The 21,779-nt window shown below is 36.4% G+C and overlaps 1 protein-coding gene across 2 annotated transcripts in view; it reads left to right on the forward strand.

Moving 5' to 3' along the window:
• Positions 1–21,779, forward strand: part of CWF19L2 (CWF19 like cell cycle control factor 2) — a 59,201-nt gene that overhangs the window by 26,067 nt on the left and 11,355 nt on the right. For both annotated transcript variants that reach the window (XM_041487434.1, XM_041487433.1), the window contains exons 11-12: positions 11,241–11,366; positions 12,599–12,736. In XM_041487434.1, the coding sequence (XP_041343368.1) occupies positions 11,241–11,366; positions 12,599–12,736 (264 nt within the window). The remainder of the gene's footprint in view (positions 1–11,240; positions 11,367–12,598; positions 12,737–21,779) is intronic.

The raw sequence follows: 21,779 nt of genomic DNA on the forward strand, positions 1-21,779 counted from the left end.
TCAATGGTTTTTTTTTACTCATAGTATTTCCTCAGCAAGGAAACATATCTTCCATTAAAAATGAAACTGATATGTGCTGGCTGTTACATGACTGCTGTCTCTGAAGAAGCTGGCACTTCAAATGTTATTCCTTTTGAAGGGTGGTATTTAAGAAATGTTAAGAAAGCTTCTCTGTACCAACACTGATACGATATAAGGAAACAGGGCTATCTGATACCTTAAGTTATGAGCTCTATCCTCATGATGGAGAGGAAACTTTCAGACAAAAACTAATGTTCTTGTTCAGTTTGACCCCAATTCCACAGTAAAAACTCAGGTGCTAGTGAGTTGAGTTTGAAAAGCCACTGAATTTTTCTGTCCTGAAAGGCATCATGTCAGACCTCATACACCAACTAGTATTTGTCCAGTCTTTAGGAGACAAACTAAACTGAATTACAATGTGTGGTCTCTGCCTGATTACCTTGATAGTATTTAAGTCTCACACCTGAATTCACAACAATTCAAAATTACAAAAGTTCTATGTAGGTAGATTCTGCTTCATTGCAGTGCAGTTCTTTGGCATGTTTTTCATATCTGTAAAAAAAAGCCTAAATAAAGCAGACTGGAGTTGTATAATTGCACAGGAAAAAAATCCATTCAGATTTTAAAACTGAGAAGTAAAGAGCATGTTGGCTCTGCATGACTCAGCCTTTCTGTGGCACAGACCACCCAAGTGCCAGCCTCAGCCACTTCAGACAGGTGTACTCCAAGTGAGGGACCTGAAGCAGTTGCCACAGAAATGGTTTTCCAGATAGATATCCTATTGATCCCAAAGCTTGATAGCTGTGCCTCCATTACCAGTAACAAGCATGAAGCATTTTATTTCAGGCAGGTCTGTCTCTGCTTCTGAGGAGCAGCATGGCCAGTGTCATGCTGGGTGGTCCTAAAGTGTGGCTTTGCCTTTTTTCAGTTTCTGTTGGAGAGCTGGGGAGATAAATCAGGAAGTAGTGAAGGCAATTTTGGATGCATCTCTGTAGGAAGTTTTTTTTTCTTAATTAATTGGACACAGATCAATTTCCCAATTCTGTTCCCTGTGTGACTGAGTGAAGACTTATGCTGGTATAAGGGGGTGTATGAATGGCTGGGGTTTGTACAGAGGACAGGATCAATTCTTTTGATAGTGGTGCTGGTTTATTCTGCCTTAAAGTGATCAAGAAACTACAGACTGAAGGGACTATAAAGTGCTAGCTTAAATCCTATTTCAACTTTATATCATTTTATTTTGTTTTTAAGTGGGAGTAGAGGCAAATATAGCTTTTACAATGGGACTTAGTGACTAGTTTTGTAATTTTTTTGACTTAGACAAGAATTCTATCCCAAGCAATCTCAAAAATGTGGTTGTGAAGTACAGTTTTCAAAAACTGATGTTTGGAGTTTAAAAACATTGTGTTTCTCAGCTGATCTATTTCACCAAGTCTCAGCTTGGGTAGAATCTCTGTGTTGTTCACTGCAGAGTAACCCTAGTGTGTAACCCTATAAATTTTAGTATGAACATAGTTAAATTGTCTGTTAATGGAATTTGGGGTCTTAATAGGTATTGTAGTTAAATGCTTGAGCCACATTTAGATTGTGCTTGTTTTGTCTTTAAGTTTGAGCAGGAGGCAACCTCCAGGGTCTATGGAAATCAAAAAAACTTTTGATTTCATTTGGGATGGAATGAAATGATGTGTATTTTCAGATGCTTATTATCTGATTTGTCATGGGTATTTTGAGAAAGCAAGGCTGCACTTTGAGTCCTAGGAAACTGTGTAAAGAGAAGGCTTTTGTACCATAGGGTTTCTAAGTTGGGATAGGTGATGAAAATTATACCTATTGAATGTAAGGAGACAGCAGAAAATTGTGGAGAATTCAGCATTTAGAAAACAACTTCCGTGTGTTCATAGTTTACCTCTTAAATACAGTTTGTATTTCTGTTCTGAGAGTGCTACACAACCCTAGATTTTATTACACTGATTATGAGGATGTCACCTCTGCCATTGTCTGTACCAGTCACAACTGATGTAATTTATACTTTTATTCAGTATTTTTATTTAACAAACTGTATCTGGAACGTTAGCACTCCTATGGGGCACATAATTTGCAGTGGGTTTTGCTACTACAAAAATTGGAATGTATAAATTTAAATGAGGAAGAAGCAGAATACAAAATATATCCTTTGGAAGGGACTTACCATGAACATCTGGTCCAACAACGTGGTGGTGGATGAATATAGTATAAGAGTATGCATCTTCTAAGACTGTTTTCAATCCCAAATGAAGTATGGCTTAGAAGAAAAGCTTCTCAACCCTAAGCTTTTTTCTGTATTCCATAGAACATAATTAGTATGCAGGAAACAGAAAGTAGTCTCTGCTGAGCAAATGCTAGAGACAGTTTTCAATAATGATGAATTGCATTTGAAAGAGAAAATCAATACAAAATTGAATGAAAGCTGGAAGGTGGTGCTTTAAGCAGAATAACATGGTAGGGTGTAGTGTCACTGATTATTTAAAAGAAGAGAGTTCTGAAAAATAGAAACAGCTATAGGCTTTTCTGCTATGCATTTGAGAATATGTAGGGAAAATATGAATTATTTAATCACAGAAAATCTTCATTTGAATAACTGAATTTTCTGTGGAAGTCCTTCAGCCTTTGGTCTAGTATGAGTGTTTTTCTACTGAAGAGTATTCAGTGCTTCTGTGAAGCCTCTTGGGCATAGAAGATATCCATAGAGTAAGACTTGAATTTTGGCAGGCACAGCATTTCACTTTACAGTGGCTGACATGATGCTGCTTTAAAGGAGAAAACCTTTTCTAGGCTACGTGTTGCATCTGTGAGAGTAACAGACTCCAGGCCATTGCTTGTGCATCTCAGGTGAAGAAGATTTATTGTGCAAGGAAAAGTTAATTTGGTGAGTTTCATGGCAGAAGTGGGGCTCATCTTTTAGTGAAAACCTTCATAGTATTAAGAACTCCATGTACTTCAAGCCCTTTTGCTATTTTTATTTAATTATTCTTCTTGAGTATAAATAATAAGATTGATTATGTTTCCAACACCTCCTATCTGAACACAAATTTTGATGTATTGAAGTTCTGATGTTTAATTTGGATTCCTGAGATTCATTAGACTCCAGACTGAGGAAGAATTCTAGGGAAACTAGCTCAATATAAATAATATTTTAAAAATTATTTTTGAAGGAATAACACTGGTTTTTAGAAAAGAAACTGAATAAAACAGCTTGGCTTAAATCTCAAATCCTACTTGTCTGATGGGGGCCTACAGAGAAGCCAGAGAGGGACTCTTCGTTAGGAGCTGTAGTGACAGGACAAGGAGTAATGGGTGCAAATTGAAAGAGGTAAAATTTAGGTTAGATATTAGAAAGAATTTTTTACTGAGAGGGTGGAGAGGCACTGGTACTGGCTGCCCAGTGAGGTTGTGGATCCCCCAGTCCTCCCAGTGGGAGGTCCTGCCTATGGCAGGAGGATGGGACTAGATGATCTTTAATGTCCCTTCCAAACCCTTCGTATTCTCTGATTCTATAAAATTGCATCCCATTGTATACAGTTCTGCCTTAGGAGAGACAGGATGGAACATGCTGGATCTTTACCCAGAGAAATGATTTGCTGCACAGTTACTATCCTGAGACAAGTAAACCATGTGACATTAGGAGTGAGTAGCTGAGAGGAATCCGATGTGGAACAAACCTGAAATGATGTTCTCTTGGTTCCAATAATGATAATGGGGAAAACAAGAATGTATTATTTTTCATATGTTTTCAAGATTGACCTGTTCACAAATAGCTTAAAAATGGCAGTGATTCCTTGGAGAAAGAGACACTTATCTCAAAGTCAGGTGGGGTGTGTGTGCATGTGGTGTGTGTGTATATGTGTGTATACATGTAAAATTTAGATAGTGATTAGTACTTCAGAGTAGGAAGTGAAAGAAAGAAGGAAAAGAATGCTGCTGATGTGTGGGGGTTTTTATTTAAAAAGAAACCAAGCCAATGCTAAACAAACACAAAGAAAGCAAAAGCCAAATCACCCTGAAAATTAATGTTCGAAATTGCAGGTGTGCCAGGTTGTTAAATTTTAGGTTTGGGAATTGAGACTATAAACACAGATATTTTTCTGAAATGAAAATATTTGGTTGTCAAAATTTACCTATAATATGTTTTCATAACTTTCATTCTGACTTAACCAATGCAGAACCTAAATACAGCTGTAGGGTAGACTTACCATATATAAAGAATCCTTTAAAAATTATTTTAAATTGCTTGGCATAGAAGTATAACTGAGACACTTGTGTAAAAATTAGAAGGCTGGGGATTAATGATCCTCACTAAATGCACAGTAAAAATCTGAGATTTTATTTGGAACTTCAGATGGTGGGGAGATACAGCAACAGATGGCTCATGGCCTGTTTACTCTCAGATGCTTTCAGCTCATCATAATTCCTGATTCCTGCTGTTCCATCACACTTGAATCTTGTCTGCAAGATGGCTGTGCCATTCTTTCTTCAGCAAAAGTTTGTGTTTTCCCTACAGACTTGACTAGCTCTAAATGTAACACAGAATAATGAAGGGGGTATACTTCTGCAGAACAGCTTTCATATAATTAGTGCACACTTTTAAAAAATAATAGGTGTATGCTGTTATTGATTAGTTTATTTCCTGAACATTCTTGTTGATGTCAGTAAGAGTGGATTACACAGTTATTTAAGACAAAGACATAATAAGACAAAGTGGTTTATCTTCCTGAATGTAATTTATAGGAAATTGGCTTTTGCAGTTAAAACATGTTGGAAAAATTGTATCAGTAAGTAAATGGTGTAAAATATCTTACCATTTCAGCATTTCTAAAAAGTATAAAAGGGGAGAATGGCTAAAACTTCTTAGAATTCAAACTGAGAATACGAAAACTTCCAAGTATGCTTTAACACCAGAGGCAAAAACCATATCCAAGTGTGATGCAGCACTTGTATGGTATCTCTTTTTCTGGCTGTGTTTTTCTCCCAACACCATGTTAAATTTCTACATATTTTTACTGCTGTATGTACCCTTTCACTGTGTTAAATCAGTTGATAAGATGAAATAGAAATCTGTGGACTTAAGAACCCACTTGCTGCAATACTTCTCTTTTTTTTTGTGGTCTGAGTATATATGTTCTGTGTCAGATATTCTTGCTGTAAAAACAGGCCTTACAGATTTTACAAATTTTCTTACACCTCATACCTGCAGTGGCTCGTTGATGTGGCTAAGTGACTAACCATTTCAAAGTGTAGCTAACAGTTTAGAGTATCAAACTGAATATTTTGAGCTTTTTTTTAAAGTTGCATTTTCAAGGCTTCCTGATATCCAGGATATTATTTTAAAGTTAGACTTAATTGCTTTAGTTTTCCCCATTTCTAGGTGCATCAATGGACAGACACATTACAAGCTGCTGTAAGTTATATGTTACTAGTTCCAGTTTTACTTCCACAGGCTGGCAATCTGACTTAATGAATTTGACTCTGGATTTGTATTTGTGGCCATTCTACTCAAGAGATGATATTCTGATCGCCCTATCTTAAAGGTGCTCTAAGAAAATAAGTACTGAGCAGAAATAGAAGTATTTCTGCATGCAGGGCTGAGGTCAGAGACATTAATTGTAAAGAGGAGATTAATGAAGATTAATAAACTGCTTATTCTGAGTAATAAACAGTTTAGCCAAAATGACCTTTTTGTAATATAACGACAAAGAATTGCTGAATTTGAAGGGCAATTGACTTTATATTAATTAGAACAAATGAAGCTTTTTACTTATTGTGTTATTAACCAGTGTCACTGGCAGAAAAAAAAGGAAAAAAAGGATAGAGACCTAATCCTTTTCCATGAGGATTTTTTTTTAGTGCAGTGCTTTACACCCAAACCAGGCACTGCCTGGTACAGGTGCTCTTCTGTAGAATAGTTCACCTCTGTGTTGCAGCCTGCATTAGGTTTTATAATGCTTCTCTTTGCTGTTAAACACAATGGGCCTAATTATGGCAGTCCAACTTTCTGATCTTGTAAAACCTTTTAAAAATCCCATTACTGTGTTAGCACCTTTTGAATGTGTAATAGTGAATATTAATATATTCATGAAGTCCTGAAATACTAAATTTTTAACCTAGTTTTTAGAAGTTTGCTTTTGCTTTCCTTCCTCATGCTGTTAATTCTCTTATTCTTATCATTTTTCTGCTTGAAGAAACCCAAATCAAAGATACAGCATGTATACAGTGGACTGCTGTTATAGTCCTCTGACCATTTTAATTTCATCTTCCTGTGAGATGCAAACCTCAGTCTTGCCATAGAGAATGGCTAACCTACTGATTTTTATAAGCATTACACTGAAGGCTACAGTGCCACTATTCACAGCAAATGTTAGAGCCTGAAGGGGAGCTTAGATGCTTTGAAATGTGTTACTTGGGGACTCCAGATTGGGAATAAAATGACTCCTGAATATGAGATATGGTGCCCTTAGGAACAGCCAGCACTGAAGGAGGCAGATGTTCTTCCTGCATGGGATTTACCCATCCTTCTGGTAACTGGTGATTATGCGTGAATGCAAGCTGAGAGCCTAAGAGAAAGGTTACTGGAATGGGAAGAGAAGAAGCAATGGAGGTGAAGAGGAGACAGTGGATGGGAGAAACAGCTGAGTCCAGCACTCTGAGAAGTACTAGATATCTTTTAGGCACTTACTGATACTGTAACGTAAGGACAGACTTCTCCAGTAGAGGAATAAGACAATATTCAAAGCATTTCCATTTGCCAGAGACTGTAGGGGAAAGGAAACAGGTGGCATGCTTAATGCAGCATCTGATTTGACAAAGCCAGCATGTGGTTGTAGAGGCTAGTTCCTTCCTAAAGACTGTTCCTTTGTTATTCCTTCATTACACTGTGCTTGTACCACTTGAATGCAGCTCTCAGTAAACATGTGCAGAAAGCTTTCAGATCATGCAGCATCCAGCTTTTTGTTGGCTCAGTAATTAAATTTTTTTTTAAACTTTAGTTGTTCCCTACCCTACAATACACTGACTACTAAAATATATTTTATTCCCTATAGCTATTAGCATTGAAAAACAGTTCTGAGTGGATCTTGGCTCAGATGCTTGGCCTGACTACTTCATTTGTTCACCTGCTCCAGTGTCTGTTCCTCAAAATAAGCTGTGCACCTGATGTCACAGAGGATTTCCACTTCCTCCTGCTGGATTATGGAACAGGGATAATCTCTGTAGAGTTCAAAATTCTTATTCAGATCTGTATCTTATTTATTTATGTGTTTAAAGCTTTTATCTTTCAGAACCAGACTTGTCTGCTTCTTTTGTTCAGCTGAGTGTTAATTGCTGTATAGCAGTTTGTACATTTGGTGAGAGCAACTGTGTACTTTGCATATTTAATTGGCCTGAAGTAAAAAGTCATGTTCCTTAATTAATGGCAACAAATAATTCCCTCTCATTCTGGAAATAGACCCTATTTTTATTCAATTCAGACTGTAAATTATATTGTTTGTTTAGCAATCATCACAAGATGTAGGGATAGTGACTGAACCTCTTCTCCAGTTTCAATTTTAACATTTCACAATAGGTATGTTAAAAGTACTTCAATATGTTTTTAAACTTATTGTTGTACTTAATAGAAATATTATTTATCTGATCAAAATTATTAATGAGTATTTATTATATCACAGTGACCACACTGTGTTATCATATACCTTTTCATATAGTCATGGGAATACAAGTGTAAAGAAAATATCAATAAATAAAAAGAGAACATTAAGTAACTCTTGCAGTTAGATTGATATCCACACTCCTTTGAAAAAGTCTCTTACTTCTGTGAGTGGTGGATTTTTCCTGCAAAGGCTCTTTCTCAGTATGGTGCAATTGTTCAAGTGTAGAGGAAGTCTAGTTTTTATTTTACTTGTGTGAACTTGTCTATTACAAATGTTAGATACGTTGCCCCAGAATTCCCAGGATCAGCCTTTGGCACATTTTAAAGCTTTTTATTATATTGGCTGCTTTCCATTATTTTTGTACTGAGACCTGTTTAAGGGATATAGTATATGCTGAAGGATGTGGACATTATATTGGAATTCTTTTTTGGAGGCTCAAGTAAAAATCATTACTTCATGACAGCTTACTTAAAAAAACTCCTTTTACTGATATTTCAGTTTAAAGATGATTTCTAAAGTTCTAGAGTTTTCTTTCTTTTTTATTTCAAAAAGTGCTGTTGAATAAAATACAATTAATTAATATATTATTCAAATGACACCATCTGATAATGCTGTAACCACTTGAGCATTTTTTTCTACCAGAAAGCTTTTTGCTTCTGATATGTTTAGAAATAGCTTTACTAATTATTGTTAGTAAGAGTCTACTAAAAAATTCATTTTTTGTGTGAATACAATTAACTTTCTGTTATGCTGTATTTTTAAGTTAGTTCTATGTAGATAGGGTTTTGAGTTCTGATGGATGTCTTTACCTCTAATAACATCTTTAATCTTCTGAATAATCATGTTTGGCTTGCATCCATTGGATTCATTTTGGTTCTTAGTATTCATTTGCTGTTAGTCTCTAACATGACTTCACATTAGTCTTCGCACTGTCCATAATTATTTTATCCTTTTATCTGCTTCCTTTAATCTCTCTTTGAAGGACCACTTCAAATTTTTTTGTACTTTGCATTCTAAAGCTAAAAATTACTGTAATTTTTTGCCCTTTTTTCCCCCCTCTGGAATATTAAATCTGAATACATTTTAGTCACTATTACATGCTTTGTGTCAGGACTCAGGAGTCTTGGAAATTAGGGAGAAAAAACCTCAAAGCCCCATAAAGCAGACAAAGCCTTACCAGCTGCAGGGTTCTGACCCAAAGAATTCAGTATGTATTATAGCTATTGCTCCCCTCTCCATTCTCTGTCCCTGTCCTAACTCATTCCATGGTTCAGATTCAGAAGATACTCTTCTGCTGCTTGTATGTTATTGTGTAAGGATTGGGAAGAAATGGGAAGAAAAAAGAAAGTTGCTTTTGGATCTAACATTTTACAGCCCTTCTTCAAAGGCGAAGGAAGTCTAACACAAAGAACACCTTGCCAATTCCATTAACTTTTGGGAAAATAACAGCCTGCACATGAATGACATCCTTTTTGAAATGTCTGTATTAAGAATTTCAGTGAAATGTCTGTATTAAGAATTTTAGTGAAGACAAAGTTTGGGATGGATGTCTTTAAAAGGAACTAAATGGTTATAAGTTGATATAGAATCTGGTATTTACTGTTCTTTGCAGTTGTTGAAGCAAGTGCTGTTGTAGTGACTGTTGGTTTTAGTGATTTGTATTTTTTAAAAGTCTTGTATACAGTGAGGTTAAAGTTTAGAGACTGGGAATGGAAAAGTTCATCCTTTTCTTGTCTCAGTAACACAAAGGTGTGGGGAAGGAGAGACGTGAAGTTAGCATCCTTTTGGAGGTGTTATATGGGCAGCAGGTAAAAGGAGCTGAATAACTGGAAAGATGCTCCTGGCATAGGATTTCACATAAACAGGACCCTTCAGAAGTGGCTACTGGTAGATTATTCACTGAAAACTGTAAAGGGTCTGCTGTGTGGATTTGACTAGGCCTCTTGGCAGAGCTTTATATCCCTACTTGGCCATGCGGGTATGGTGAGTTTAGAACAAGGCGGGGTTTCTTCCTCTACAAAGGTCTGTATCATTTCAAAATAATTAGCAATGCTCTGGATTTTTGAGCTTTCACTGCAATATCTATGGTTATATGTTCATCCACCAAACTTGCAAAGTCACACAAGTTTTAAAGGAATTGTGGCATTGGAGAAGTTTGCTGTGATATATTCTTATTGATGTTAACTTCACCTGTGCTTTCTGTATCTGCTGTGAATAAGGTTTTATGGCATAGTAAAACCTGGTCCCCTCAGTCTGGCTGTTTGTGTCTCAGTCAGCTGTGACCTTTTTATCACATAACATGTGTGGGGTGAATACACACAGCCTTTTTCTCCTATTGGAATGAGCACCTTTTCTCCCACTCCCAATAGGAACAAAAGTCCTTACCTTGTGAAAAAGGAACAGTTGAGGTACAGGTTACACGAAGATAATATGTATCTGGGTGATGCTGGAAATAAGTCATGTTGTATTCTCTGAAAATAGCAGTATTGTTATTGGAGCCAAAGTGGTGCTGGACATCCTTGTTTGGTTTGCGAAATGAGATTTGCCTTTGGTGTTACAGAAGAGAGAGGTCTGGTTTACCCAGGCAGCTTTTTGGTTCATAACTTCTACTTTCATATGACTTTCTTTGGAAAAATGTAATTAAGCTGTTGAAGTATACTTCAGTATCTACAGATTTTCCAGACTTTATTTGGGTTTCTGGGACAAGCTTTCCTTAGGCAAGGATGGCAGGTGGAAAGCAGTTTGGTAGAAAATAGCTTGAAATGGAGATTAATGAAGTTGTTTATAAGATTTGACAGAGGCTGTCCTAATATCATCTGATTAAGTAGTGACCCCATTATGTGCTCTAATTTAAACAACTGATTTACCTAAACGTCTTTGGAGTATAATCAGGCAGTTCACAGGCTGTTAAATTATTTTAAAAATTGTTCTTAATATTTTAGAAAGTTAAATACATACTCTTTCCCCAGCTCTGTGTGTGTATATATAATACATCTATCCCCTATATCTATATAGGGGCCCCCTATCAAGTGGGGGCCCTATAAAGAACTTTCCATGAAGACAGGTTCTATACCTTTTTGGGGAACAGAAGTGAGGGTGTTTATTCTCCACACTCCCAATCCATAAAAGAAGTGGTAATGGGCTGTAGCCTTTTAGATGGTTTTCAGGAATACAGCATTATAATGATGGTGGTGTGTATTAATTCAGTGTTATTTCTTTAACTCTTTCAGAAGCATTGTGTGTCTTCTGGAAATAAAGCTTTATGTGAAAAAAGCAGGAATACAAACTTGGTTCTTTTGGAAAGAAAAGCTCTGCATTTAATTAATTTAATGTATTTTTAATACTTTTTTCCTTTTTGAATGTGAAAAGAATATCCCACTAAGGTGAAACTGTCTACTTTGAATTATACTGAACATACAAAATGTAAAGAATCTGTTACTTAATCTTTAGGATTTTAAACATTTATTTAATGTGGATTAGGTATTTCTTTTGGCTTGTCTGTACCATCTGTTTTAAAATATGCCTTAAAACCTGACACAGACTTCAAGCCGTCAAGAAGATGAACAAGTGGTCCTTGTGAGAACAGATGGAAGTGGAAGGGCATGGCCTGTGATGGGACCAACGGAGCCACTGGAACCAAAAGGAGGACGAAGAAAGCAGCAGATGGTAAGTTTTACAAATCTGAGTATTTAACTGCAACTCTTAACTGATTTTGTAGTTTTACTTTTATGATGCCATTATTAATGAATGTCTTATCAGAAAGTCAATAGGTAATTAAAAAGGTCCTTTTGTAAGAGGATTGTAATTAAGTATTAGAGTACTTATTTATTAAGCATATATTCAGTTTATTTTCAGATTGCATTTCCCAGGGGATCACTTTAGGGCTTATTTAAATGCATGTTAAGGAAAAGTTATCCCAGTCTCTTTAGTTTATATTACATAAAGGTATGTAAATAACAAAAATTAGCAGGAGCTCAGTATTTCCAAATTAAGAAAGATTTTGCTGAGATACTCAGGTCTCAGGGGCTAATTTCACTTTAGTTCTAACAAAAAATATGGCTACTGATGACAATAATAATTATGACCTAATCTTTGTAACAAAGTCCTTTGGGGAAGAATAAGAAACTTGGAAGCTGGAGCAGTGTTTTATTCTTAGGATAATTGCTTCCAACAGTAAACATAGTAGCACTTTGATCTTTTTGAAATAAGAGGAGGTGACACTAGCTCATAATTCTAGCAAGCATTCTTGATTAGTCGGACAGACCAGCTTGCAACACTGCTATGGAGAAGTAAAAGACACAAGAGGGTGAGGAATTTGTTATCGTTGTCCTGTTGTTTCCACTTTGGAAAATGATGTCCTGCTTTATGTTAATGGCCACTCCCTGTACTCCTTTGGAATTTAGTTTATTCCTATCCTAAGGGACATCTCTGTTCCCTTGTGCACTCTAAGGTGGCAGCATTTCCCAGAGGTACCGTATTCACACAAGTTTTCAGCACTGTCTGTGATTACTGTATTTCAGTGATGTCTGTGACTTTACAAAAGCTTTAGAATTGTCAATAATGAAAATTACTTTTTAGGATGTTTCATTTTTATGAGCTAATTAACTGTACTGTCTATCTTTCCTGAGTGGTAATGTTGTAGCTCTGATACCTTAAGGGTGTTAAGGATATAGTGACTTTGGGAAGAGGCTATATTTTTATTTAGACATTCTGATGCAATTGAAGAAAGGGAAAGATGTTTTTCTCCTTAAATAAAATAGAGCTGTTAGCCCAGTTGTTTCGGATCTGCTTAGCTTGATTCATGATTCTTTAAACTTGTTGAAATTGTTGGGGTCTGAATTTTATAGCCAATGTTTCTGATTAGGTTAATATTTATTTTTAATGTGTTTTGCTTCCAGATGCCTACTCATGTAGATAAAGAGAGAGTAAGGTATTTTCAGGATGATGATAGTATGAACCTGAAGGATTTGGTCAAAAATGAGAAGATGAGAACAGCAGAGGATCAAAACTCACTGTTCATGCGTATGGCTTCAAAGGTGAGGTGCTGTGTGTATGACTTTTTAATTAAGCATATTGTTATTAGAAATATCAGGGAGGGCATGAGGCCTGAGTAAAGGGAAAGCCTGAAGGAAGATGAGAATTGTTTAGGGTTACAGAATTATGCAGGACTGTCAAAAACAGGGGCCATAGTAAATTGTAGAATTTCCAAGTACAAAGCGAGGATTTTTCTAACATTGTGAAACATCTGAGCTGATTCTTAGGATCCACTTCAGAGGGTTGCTGGAGAGACGTACATATTTTAGTGATGTGAGTCACCTGTCCTATTTTAAATGGTGTCTGAAAGGCATTATGGGTATAAAAGGAATTAAAAGTCTAGTTCAGACACAGGAGATTATTCCATAGAACTCTCAAACAAAAAGGAAGAGATCCCATCACAGGTATTGAGACAATAAATTCAGATGAAAGACAGGGCTGATGAAGGCAAAATGTTGATAATCTTGAAGCTGTGTGAGGCCATGACTGTACATATACAAGAGGCTGTTGATGCCTGATTTGAGAGTTGTTGTGAGTCTGCAAATGTCGTCTCAGTGCTGGTGTGATTAAAAGGAGAATCAGAATTTTGGAGGTTATGAAAAAGGAGAATTTAGCATTTTAAAGCATATAGTGAACCCATCATGCACCCATATCTTGAATGCTGCCTGAGCTGTTAAAGCATACCCTGTAATCAGGAGCACAGAGCAGTGGCCATTTGAAGAAAACCTAAGTAAACAAAATTTCTTCAGCTTGGGGGGAATGGGTGGATGGGTAAGGGAAGGCAGGTGCTAGACTAGAACAATTAGCACAAAAGTTTAATAGAACACAACTATTTTTGTTTCACATATGGGATGTGGCCACAGAGCAGATAACATGAAGGAGTGGTTTGAGATTTTTTTTCAGTGAAGAAGGTAATTGTAGAACTTGTGTTGTAGAGCATGAAATGCAGTGGAGGCCTTGATTGTGAGTGGGAGCAAAAAAAGACAGCAACTTAGTGAAATACAGTTTCATTGTTAAATATTAAATAGGGAGATCTAGATAGGTTTTGGCTCAGGATTTCCACAGTAAGTGCTGAGAGCTGCAAATGTGTAGAAGAGTCAATTTTATTGTCTCCCCCATATGTCTTAGCCTTTGCTGGAGATTGATTTTGCAACATAAAATGGTCACACTGGGTGAGAAAGCAGCTGTTTCATTCCAAAGGGTTTTTTCCTTTTTTTAAAAAAAAAAAATTTTTTTGTTTGCTTTTTTGTTTTGTTTTTGTTTTCTTGTTTTATTTTTGTTTGGATTTTTGAAGGATAGAATTTGTTAATAATGTTACAAGAATGTATTGTGTTTCCTACTCTATACAAATACTTTATCGTAGTTTTGGAAGGCTCTGAATTCCTACTAACTTCAGTGAGCTTTGGATCAGATGCTAAGTAATGTGTTTCTTTTTTGTTACTGGGCAAAGAAATACTGCATCAACTTGTTTTATTAGAACAAGTTTCTTGACTAACCTTTTAAGATTCAGCCATACTATATATTTACTGGCTAAGTGTATTGGAGCATATGCTCAAAGTAGATATTTTATCAAAGCAATGTCCATATTTTGGTTCATGGTACTGTAGTCTTTCAGTCCTATGCAATGTCACATTTAGGTTTTGAAGGTATCTTTGTTTGGCTTTCATAAAAAGAAGCATCTCAGATGCCAATTGTTCTTCTCCATTAAGATCTAAAATGCTTTTGGTAGGTTCTGTGCAGGTGATTCCCAGATCCTGTCACCACAAAATGTGATGGTCTTCCCCAGACGATGTTTGTTGCTTGATCTTAGGTTAAGAAACTGGCTCCTAGGCCTCCCTGAGGTTTCCATGTATTTCCATGTCTGTAGAATGCATTCTTATTCACAGTACAAGATCAGTGTTACCACTCAAGTGTTGGCAGCAGTCTGAAAAATTTGTGGGTGATCTCACATATACTAGCTGGTTATGTACTTTATAAGCCCATACTACATGGAGTATCTGCATTATGATCTGGTGCTCAGTAAGTTAGTCTTCAAAATTCTTTCAGCTCTCCTCAGTGGTTTCAGCGAGGTGTTTTATTCCAGCTGGAAATGTAGCAAACAAACCTCTTTTGCCAGTTTTAGTTTGATAACATAGTACACAAATTTGACACATACAAATTACTTTCTCTTTCTGCCTTCATTTGAGAAATGAAAAAATTATCAACAAAAATTAATCTGTCGTATTGCAGAGGAGTGGTGGGAGGAAACTGCTGCAAGTCTACAAATGATATCCTGCCTCGGATGGGAGACGGGAGATTGTGTCCCTTAAATTCTGTTCAACAATTTCAGTCATCTAATCACTGTGAATTACCTAGGGCACTATTATTTCCTTCAGAGATTTTCCCAGGGCTTCTGTCACTTTCCCAGACTATGCCCAAAAGAAACTTCCAGCCCCACAGCTGTTGAGGATGGAGGAAATAGGTGCTGCTCTCACAGATGGGAACAGAATGAGAACGACAGAGCAGCATGTTTTCTGGCTTTTACACAGCTGAATGCTCTGCTCTAGATCAGTGTTACTTTCCTGATATTTACTGCTTTTAACAGTAGTTCAAATGAAATACAGGTTAGTTGTTATTGAAGATAATAACATAATTGCAGTTTTGTAGAGATGGGGATGTTGAAATAGAAGGGTATAATTCATGAAAGGATTTATTTTCTTGAATGGGACTTGGAAGAAATATCAGTACGTAGACCCAAAGTCTCTCTTCACGAAACCTCTGTCTAATCCCATTGGCAGATGAAAGTCTGTGTATTATCTCGTGCCAGGCTCCCACTCAGATTGACAGAATAAACATCTGCAGTGTTCAAGCCATACTTGTACTTATTAAATCTTTTTCCCACCTCTCCTTTTCTCAAGAGCTCAACAAGATGAGATGGAGGCATTTTGCTGTCTCCTTGCTATTTGTTTACCTGTTGTGTCTTTGTTTTAAATTTTGATTCTGACTTATCATTGCCCTCTTGTCCATTCTTATTTTTGTAGTCATGGTTCTAAGACAGCCCTGCTGTGCTTGAGGCTTTTGCCTCCTATTCCCCTTCGGCCTCTGTTTGAAGGTGGCTGATGTGGGTGTCACTTACCTCAGCAGTTTGAATTGCTGCCTTTCCCACAGCCGTCCCATGCATGCTATTATGTAAAATTTATGAATATCATGAAAAAATCTTTAATTTACAGTGCTGAAAAAAAACCTTTTTAAAACCCAGCGCTAATCTTTTTGATATATATGGAGAAAAAGCAGGCCTAGAGTTTGATTTGTTCATGTTTTGCTATTATGGCTCAATGACAAAACCATCCATTTAAATCACTATTTCTACTTTTTATTTTCTTCACCTTTGAAAGTGGTTTTGGTTCTCACTGTTGTAGAAGCATGACTTGAGGATATAAAGAAGTCAATAAAACATTTGAAAGCTGTTTTTTTCTGACATTTCTAGAGTACAAAATATGTGTGAAGTCTTAGACTTTCACTACTGATAGCTTTAAGTACCCTGTTTGTAGTTTCTTCAGCCTCTGACTGTTGTAAGTGGTTCAGTTTTCCCAAATTCATGCTGTTAAGACTTATGTAATCCTTTCACTCATGTCAGTAGATGCTTGTGGGTGTTTAGAGACTGATTCCTGGAACATAACCTCAAGAGAAATTACCTTGTATTTGTATGTATTAATTCTACTAAAGCATTTTTTTCCTTTTTATATTTTACTTCAGGAAAGAGAGAACAATTAATTTGAGTGGTTCATCAGGACATTTTAGTTTTTGCCAGAAATGAATTTTATTTTAAAATATGTGCAGTAATTCCTAAGAGGAATTCAGCAGTGAAAAATAAAATGCTTTATTAGTAATGCTGACCTTCCTTTATGGATTTAGCTGAGTGGTATTCTGGTATTATAGGTTTGCAAAAAGAAATTTGCATGTTGGCTTTCCTTGCTTCTCTAAAAGTCTGTAAAATGGAAAATTACTTTCAGCCTAATCATTTTTGCTTGCTGTGCAAGTCTACCTGTTCACATTTTTGCATTTCTGTCATCATAAACCAAAATAATAGTCTTGAAAAAAACCTTGGAAGCGAAAGTGAAAAATGCAAAATGTTGCTGCTGCTGCTGCTATTATGTAATGAAGCTTTTTCTTCTCCTTCTTCACATGGTGAAGCAATTTTAGCACAATATTTAATAGACATGATAAAGCCAGCAAAGCTCTGGTGCTCTATTGCTTTTTACATTTGCTTCAAGATTATGTGCATGGTTTGTTGTAAAAAATTATAGCGATAACCCAAGAGAAATAATTTCCAACGCCTTGTTCTGCTACATGTCAATTCAATTCACTAAACAACCTTCTGGGTATATTGTGTGGACACAAAATTAAAGCTGTTTCTGCATTTGGAAACAAATCAACAACAGTGACAGCTGCATTAGGAAAGAAAACCAGGGAAGAGTAAGAACTGTGTAGATGTAGCCCATATGAAATTACTGCATGAGCACGTAGGATTCTGCCAGAATTATGTTAAAATTACACGATATGTTGCAATTTAAGACTTGTGCAGGACAGTCTTTCCTAGACATTAAAATTATGGCCAGGAATAACTGTAAAGTGAAATGCTAATCAGAATTTTAAAAGTAGAATTCTATGGCTGAAGGTATTTTTGTTTAGTTTACATTTTATGCCACTGACTTTATATAAAGTTTTGTCTATCCTAATAACTACTTATAGCAAAATCTAGAGTTTTCATTTCATATAGCAGAAACAAAAAGGAGGTTGATCCCTAGCCATTTAGCAGTCCTCTGTCATCTTTTTGCTTGACTTCTGCTGCTCAAAGATAATCCTGAGCTACCTTGCTCACCAGCATGACTTTTCTTGTCAGTGACACAGGCCTTAAAAGAACTCTGTGCACTGATATATTAAAATCCTTTGATACTATGTGTTTAAAGTATTCTTTAATTCAGTGTGGTGATAAGTTTTGAAAATGCCTATTCACTGAATTATATGATGAATTAAACCTACAAATTTAAATGTCTGTGTTCACAGGGGGACTGGAATTGTAATAAGGTTTACATGATAAAATTCTGCCTTTGTTTGTCTTAAGCAAATACTATTTGAGATCGAAGAACTTTTCTGAGATGATTTTGTTGTTCAGAATAGGTGCTAAATGCTGAATAAATTTAAATGTGATGAGGTGTATTCTTATGTCACTCAGGTTTGTATTCTAAAATAATAGATTATTCTTCTTTGCAGCTTCCTGAAATACATTATGATACAACATTCCACAAATATTAGCTCTGTCATTTAAAGACGTCAGTGTTGCCATGACAATTTAAACCCATACTGATACATTTTATACAATCTATAGACTTTTTTTGACAAATTTTTCAAGCAGATGCACTTTTATTAGCTTATATGGAAGCAACTCCAGCTATGATTGCGTTAGCAAGGAAACAGGAAAAGCAGAAGTTCAATAGTTGCATACAAATTGGAGCAAGAAAATAAGCAGAAAAGAAACAGTACAAAAAAGCTGAAAATAACCCACACTGGAACCACGCAGGTATCTTTTGTTCCTCTGCTTATTGTGCTTAATAGAATTTCCCATTTCATCCACAAATTTCAAAGGAAATTTGAAGTGGGGGGAAAAAAGTATACTTGAGGTATTATACAAGCATAATCTCGAATCTCAATCATTAGGAATTCTGTCTCTTAAGGTTTCCTTTCAGTATCACAATGATACTAAATTCTTTAGCAGGGCTTTTTATTCAAAGGGGCCACCCAAAAAGCAAGTAGTAGCAGCAGAGGGAGTAATAAGAGACAGAACGTGCAGTATGCTCAAGGTGGAGTGTGTAGGAAGCCAGAAGTGTGTAAGACTACAGAGGTTTTATTGTGGAATAAGAAAAAAAGAATTGGTTTAAAATCAAGCTATGAAATATGGTTCCAGTGGCCTGAACATAGGTTGGCAGAAAAATGAGGCTGACCAAGGAGTGTACCTTGCACAGATTTGCAAGAGTTACTTCAGGAAGTAGCCCCATGCCATGGTGCCTGATGGCTTCACTAACATAGCAAATTAAAAAGGGCTTCAATTATTTAGTAAACAGAATGTTATATAATGAAATAATTCATGTAATTTATTCATATTATTCATGGTAATTATCATGATAAGGATTTAATCAGAAAATACAACACTGTAATTTTTCCTTCTCTCAAATCATTCTAATTTATGCATAGTCAGATGTTGATTTCTTTCTAAACTCCTGTGCTGAATGGTTAGAGATCTCACCCCTTTTCTTGTGTTTTAGCCACATTTGCGCTGTATTTGAGCTGTCCAAATGAAAGCCCAGAGGGCTCCTGAGAGAAGTTTGGATGCCTTCCCTGACTGCTGTTTAAATGTTTGTGTGTTACAGCCCTCTCTTGGCCAGGGCAAGCACAGTTGTGATTTTTCTGTGTTGGTTAAACGAAAACTGCATCCTGGTTGTGGAAAATCAGATGGACGGTAGCAATGATGTAGTTGCACAATTATGCTGTAAGATGTGGGAGGAGGCCATGTCATTTTGCCTGGTGCTAAGAGTCCTAAAACTGCCTTTGTGTCCTCTGGTTAATCAGTGCTCGCCAAAAGAGAAGGGAAAGCTGGAAAAAAAGAGGGTGTATATGAAGGAAGAATGTGGCAGATAAGCCCAGAATAAAGAAAAGTGAAGTAGGAAAAAGAATGGGGATTGTAGAGCTGAGCTGTCTTATGAACATGTCAGTTTAGCACAGCTCTGGGCTTTGGCCAGTGTCTGGTAGAAAGGAGGACTTCAGGTGCATTGCCCTTATAGGAACCTGAATTTCCTTTGTTAGCTTTAGGTGATTCAGTGATGTATTGTAGGACATCCCAACTGTAAACTAATAGATCAGAATGACTTCCTGCATCTTTCTGATCTCTGTGCAGCACCTGAGCAGCAAGGGCATACCAAACAACATCAGTCATGGTGAGAGAACTAAATACACAACATCCAAAATGCATTGGCTTTCATATTTGGCAGGTGTGATGTTGCACCTACGATTCAGAACAGCAGCTTTCCAGCAACTCTAATACATCAGCAAAGTTCCTTCTTTGGATGTGTACTAGCTCTGTCTTTTGTATGGAAGAATATATGTATGAAAGAAATTGGTTTTTAAATGATTACTTGCTTTCCTTCTGGTGTTTTAGAGAACAATTTCTTATTGTTCTTTTGATTCCCCTTTAACTTATTTTTGAGAGATTTAGTTATAGCCAAATAATGCAGTTGGCAGAACTCACTGGGCACCTTGTTGTACAAATAGAAGTATAAATATTTTAAAAGAGGGATGGAGCACCTCTCCTATGAAGACAGTCTGAGAGTTGGGGTCGTTCAGCCTGGGGAAGAGAAGGCTCTAAGGAGACCTTATAAAACCTTCCAGTACCTAAAGGGGGATTAGAAAAGAGACAGAGAGCAACTTTTCACACAGGCAGACAGAGCAAGGGCTAATGGCCCCAAACAGAAAGAGGGTAGATTTAGTTCAGTTATTTGGAAGAAATTCCTTACTTTGAGGGAAATCAGGCACTAGGACAGGTTGCCCAGAGAAGTTGTGGATACCCCCATCCCTAGAGCATCCAAGACCAGGCTGATGGGGCCCTGAGCAGCTTGGCTTAGAGGAAGGTGTCTCTTTAAAGTCTCTTTCAACCTAAACCATTGTATGGTTCTATGATCTGTTGGTCATGACTGTACCAGAAGAAACAAAATCTGGATTTTAGACAGCACCTACTTTATAAAAGTTTGCTATTTTATATGTAAGAATTTTGCTTTGGATCTCAGATATCATGTTGTATACAGTAATTTATCCATCTTGAAGAGAGGCATCTTCCAGGCTGTTTAATAAGATGAATATTAATTCTATCACAAGGGATTCTCTGGAGTATTTTGAAAAGTATTATTATTTAAAAGAAGTTGTGGAGGTTGTTTGTAACAAACCATGAATTTCCATGATGACTTCTAAGTGCAAGCAGAACAGAGTAGTAATGGTATTCTGTGTTACGTATGATACTCCTGGTAGCCAGAATGTTGTGATTTCCACTCTTCCTTTCCTTTCTAGTCTGCCAATTGTCATGTTTCCTGTGTACTTTCATTCTCATGGCAGAATTTTTATTTAAATAAAAATCCCAAACTTAATGTTTAGTAATAACAAAATGCTGCTATTCTCTAAGCAGTGCTTTGGCTGCAGGTCTAACTTTACCTTATTAATGCTTTTATGACAGAAGAACAGAGACTTGATTTTAGACACCCAAACCACTACCTATTTTTTCTAAATTTCAGAAATCTCCTTATTCTGTTAAATGTAGAATTGCAGCAAGACAGAAGAAGAATGGAGTTAAACTCTTGAACTGTTGGTTTTAGTATGCAGTGGCTTCCAGTAGGAAATGCACGTAAGCACTTAAGTGTATTATAGCTGAATAAAGTAATATTAAGGAGGCTCTTCCTCAGTTGTTTGATAAGAAGAGTACTAAGCATATTAAAACAAGGTTTTGGTGTGTGTTAGAGAACTGCAATATTTGGGAAAAGCAAGAACTTTTGTCTTTTTGGGGGAAAGTTACTTATGTACTCTGTCCTTTTTTTTTAATATCATATTATCTACAGAAACTATGCCTGGGATATTTGGAAGTATTTCTTTAATTTGGAGACTGTGCTTCATTTATGATAGCCTGCCTTCCAAATGTCTTCAGTTAACATTAGTTCTTTTCTAGGGCTACCCTAGTCAGTATCCTAAAATATATTAAGATTTGTTGTGGTGTGCAACAGGTGCACTCAGAAAGACTTAGTATTGAAGGCAAAGACTGATTTCTTCCCAAAATGGCTTAGTCCTGTTCCCTTGGTAAGAATAAATGTTGGCATATTTTCACAGAATGTGAATATGAAGTGCAGAGTCATGGTCTAGTTATTTCACAAAAGATAATATAATGGTAGTTGTAAAAGGAGAGGAGGAGGAGATGAGAGGGGATAAAATATATGATATAAATGATATATGAAATTGTGCATCTCTTTAAAG

The sequence above is a fragment of the Pyrgilauda ruficollis genome, unplaced genomic scaffold (assembly GCF_017590135.1).
Source record: "Pyrgilauda ruficollis isolate IOZ18807 unplaced genomic scaffold, ASM1759013v1 scaffold8, whole genome shotgun sequence".
Lineage (NCBI taxonomy): Eukaryota > Metazoa > Chordata > Aves > Passeriformes > Passeridae > Pyrgilauda > Pyrgilauda ruficollis.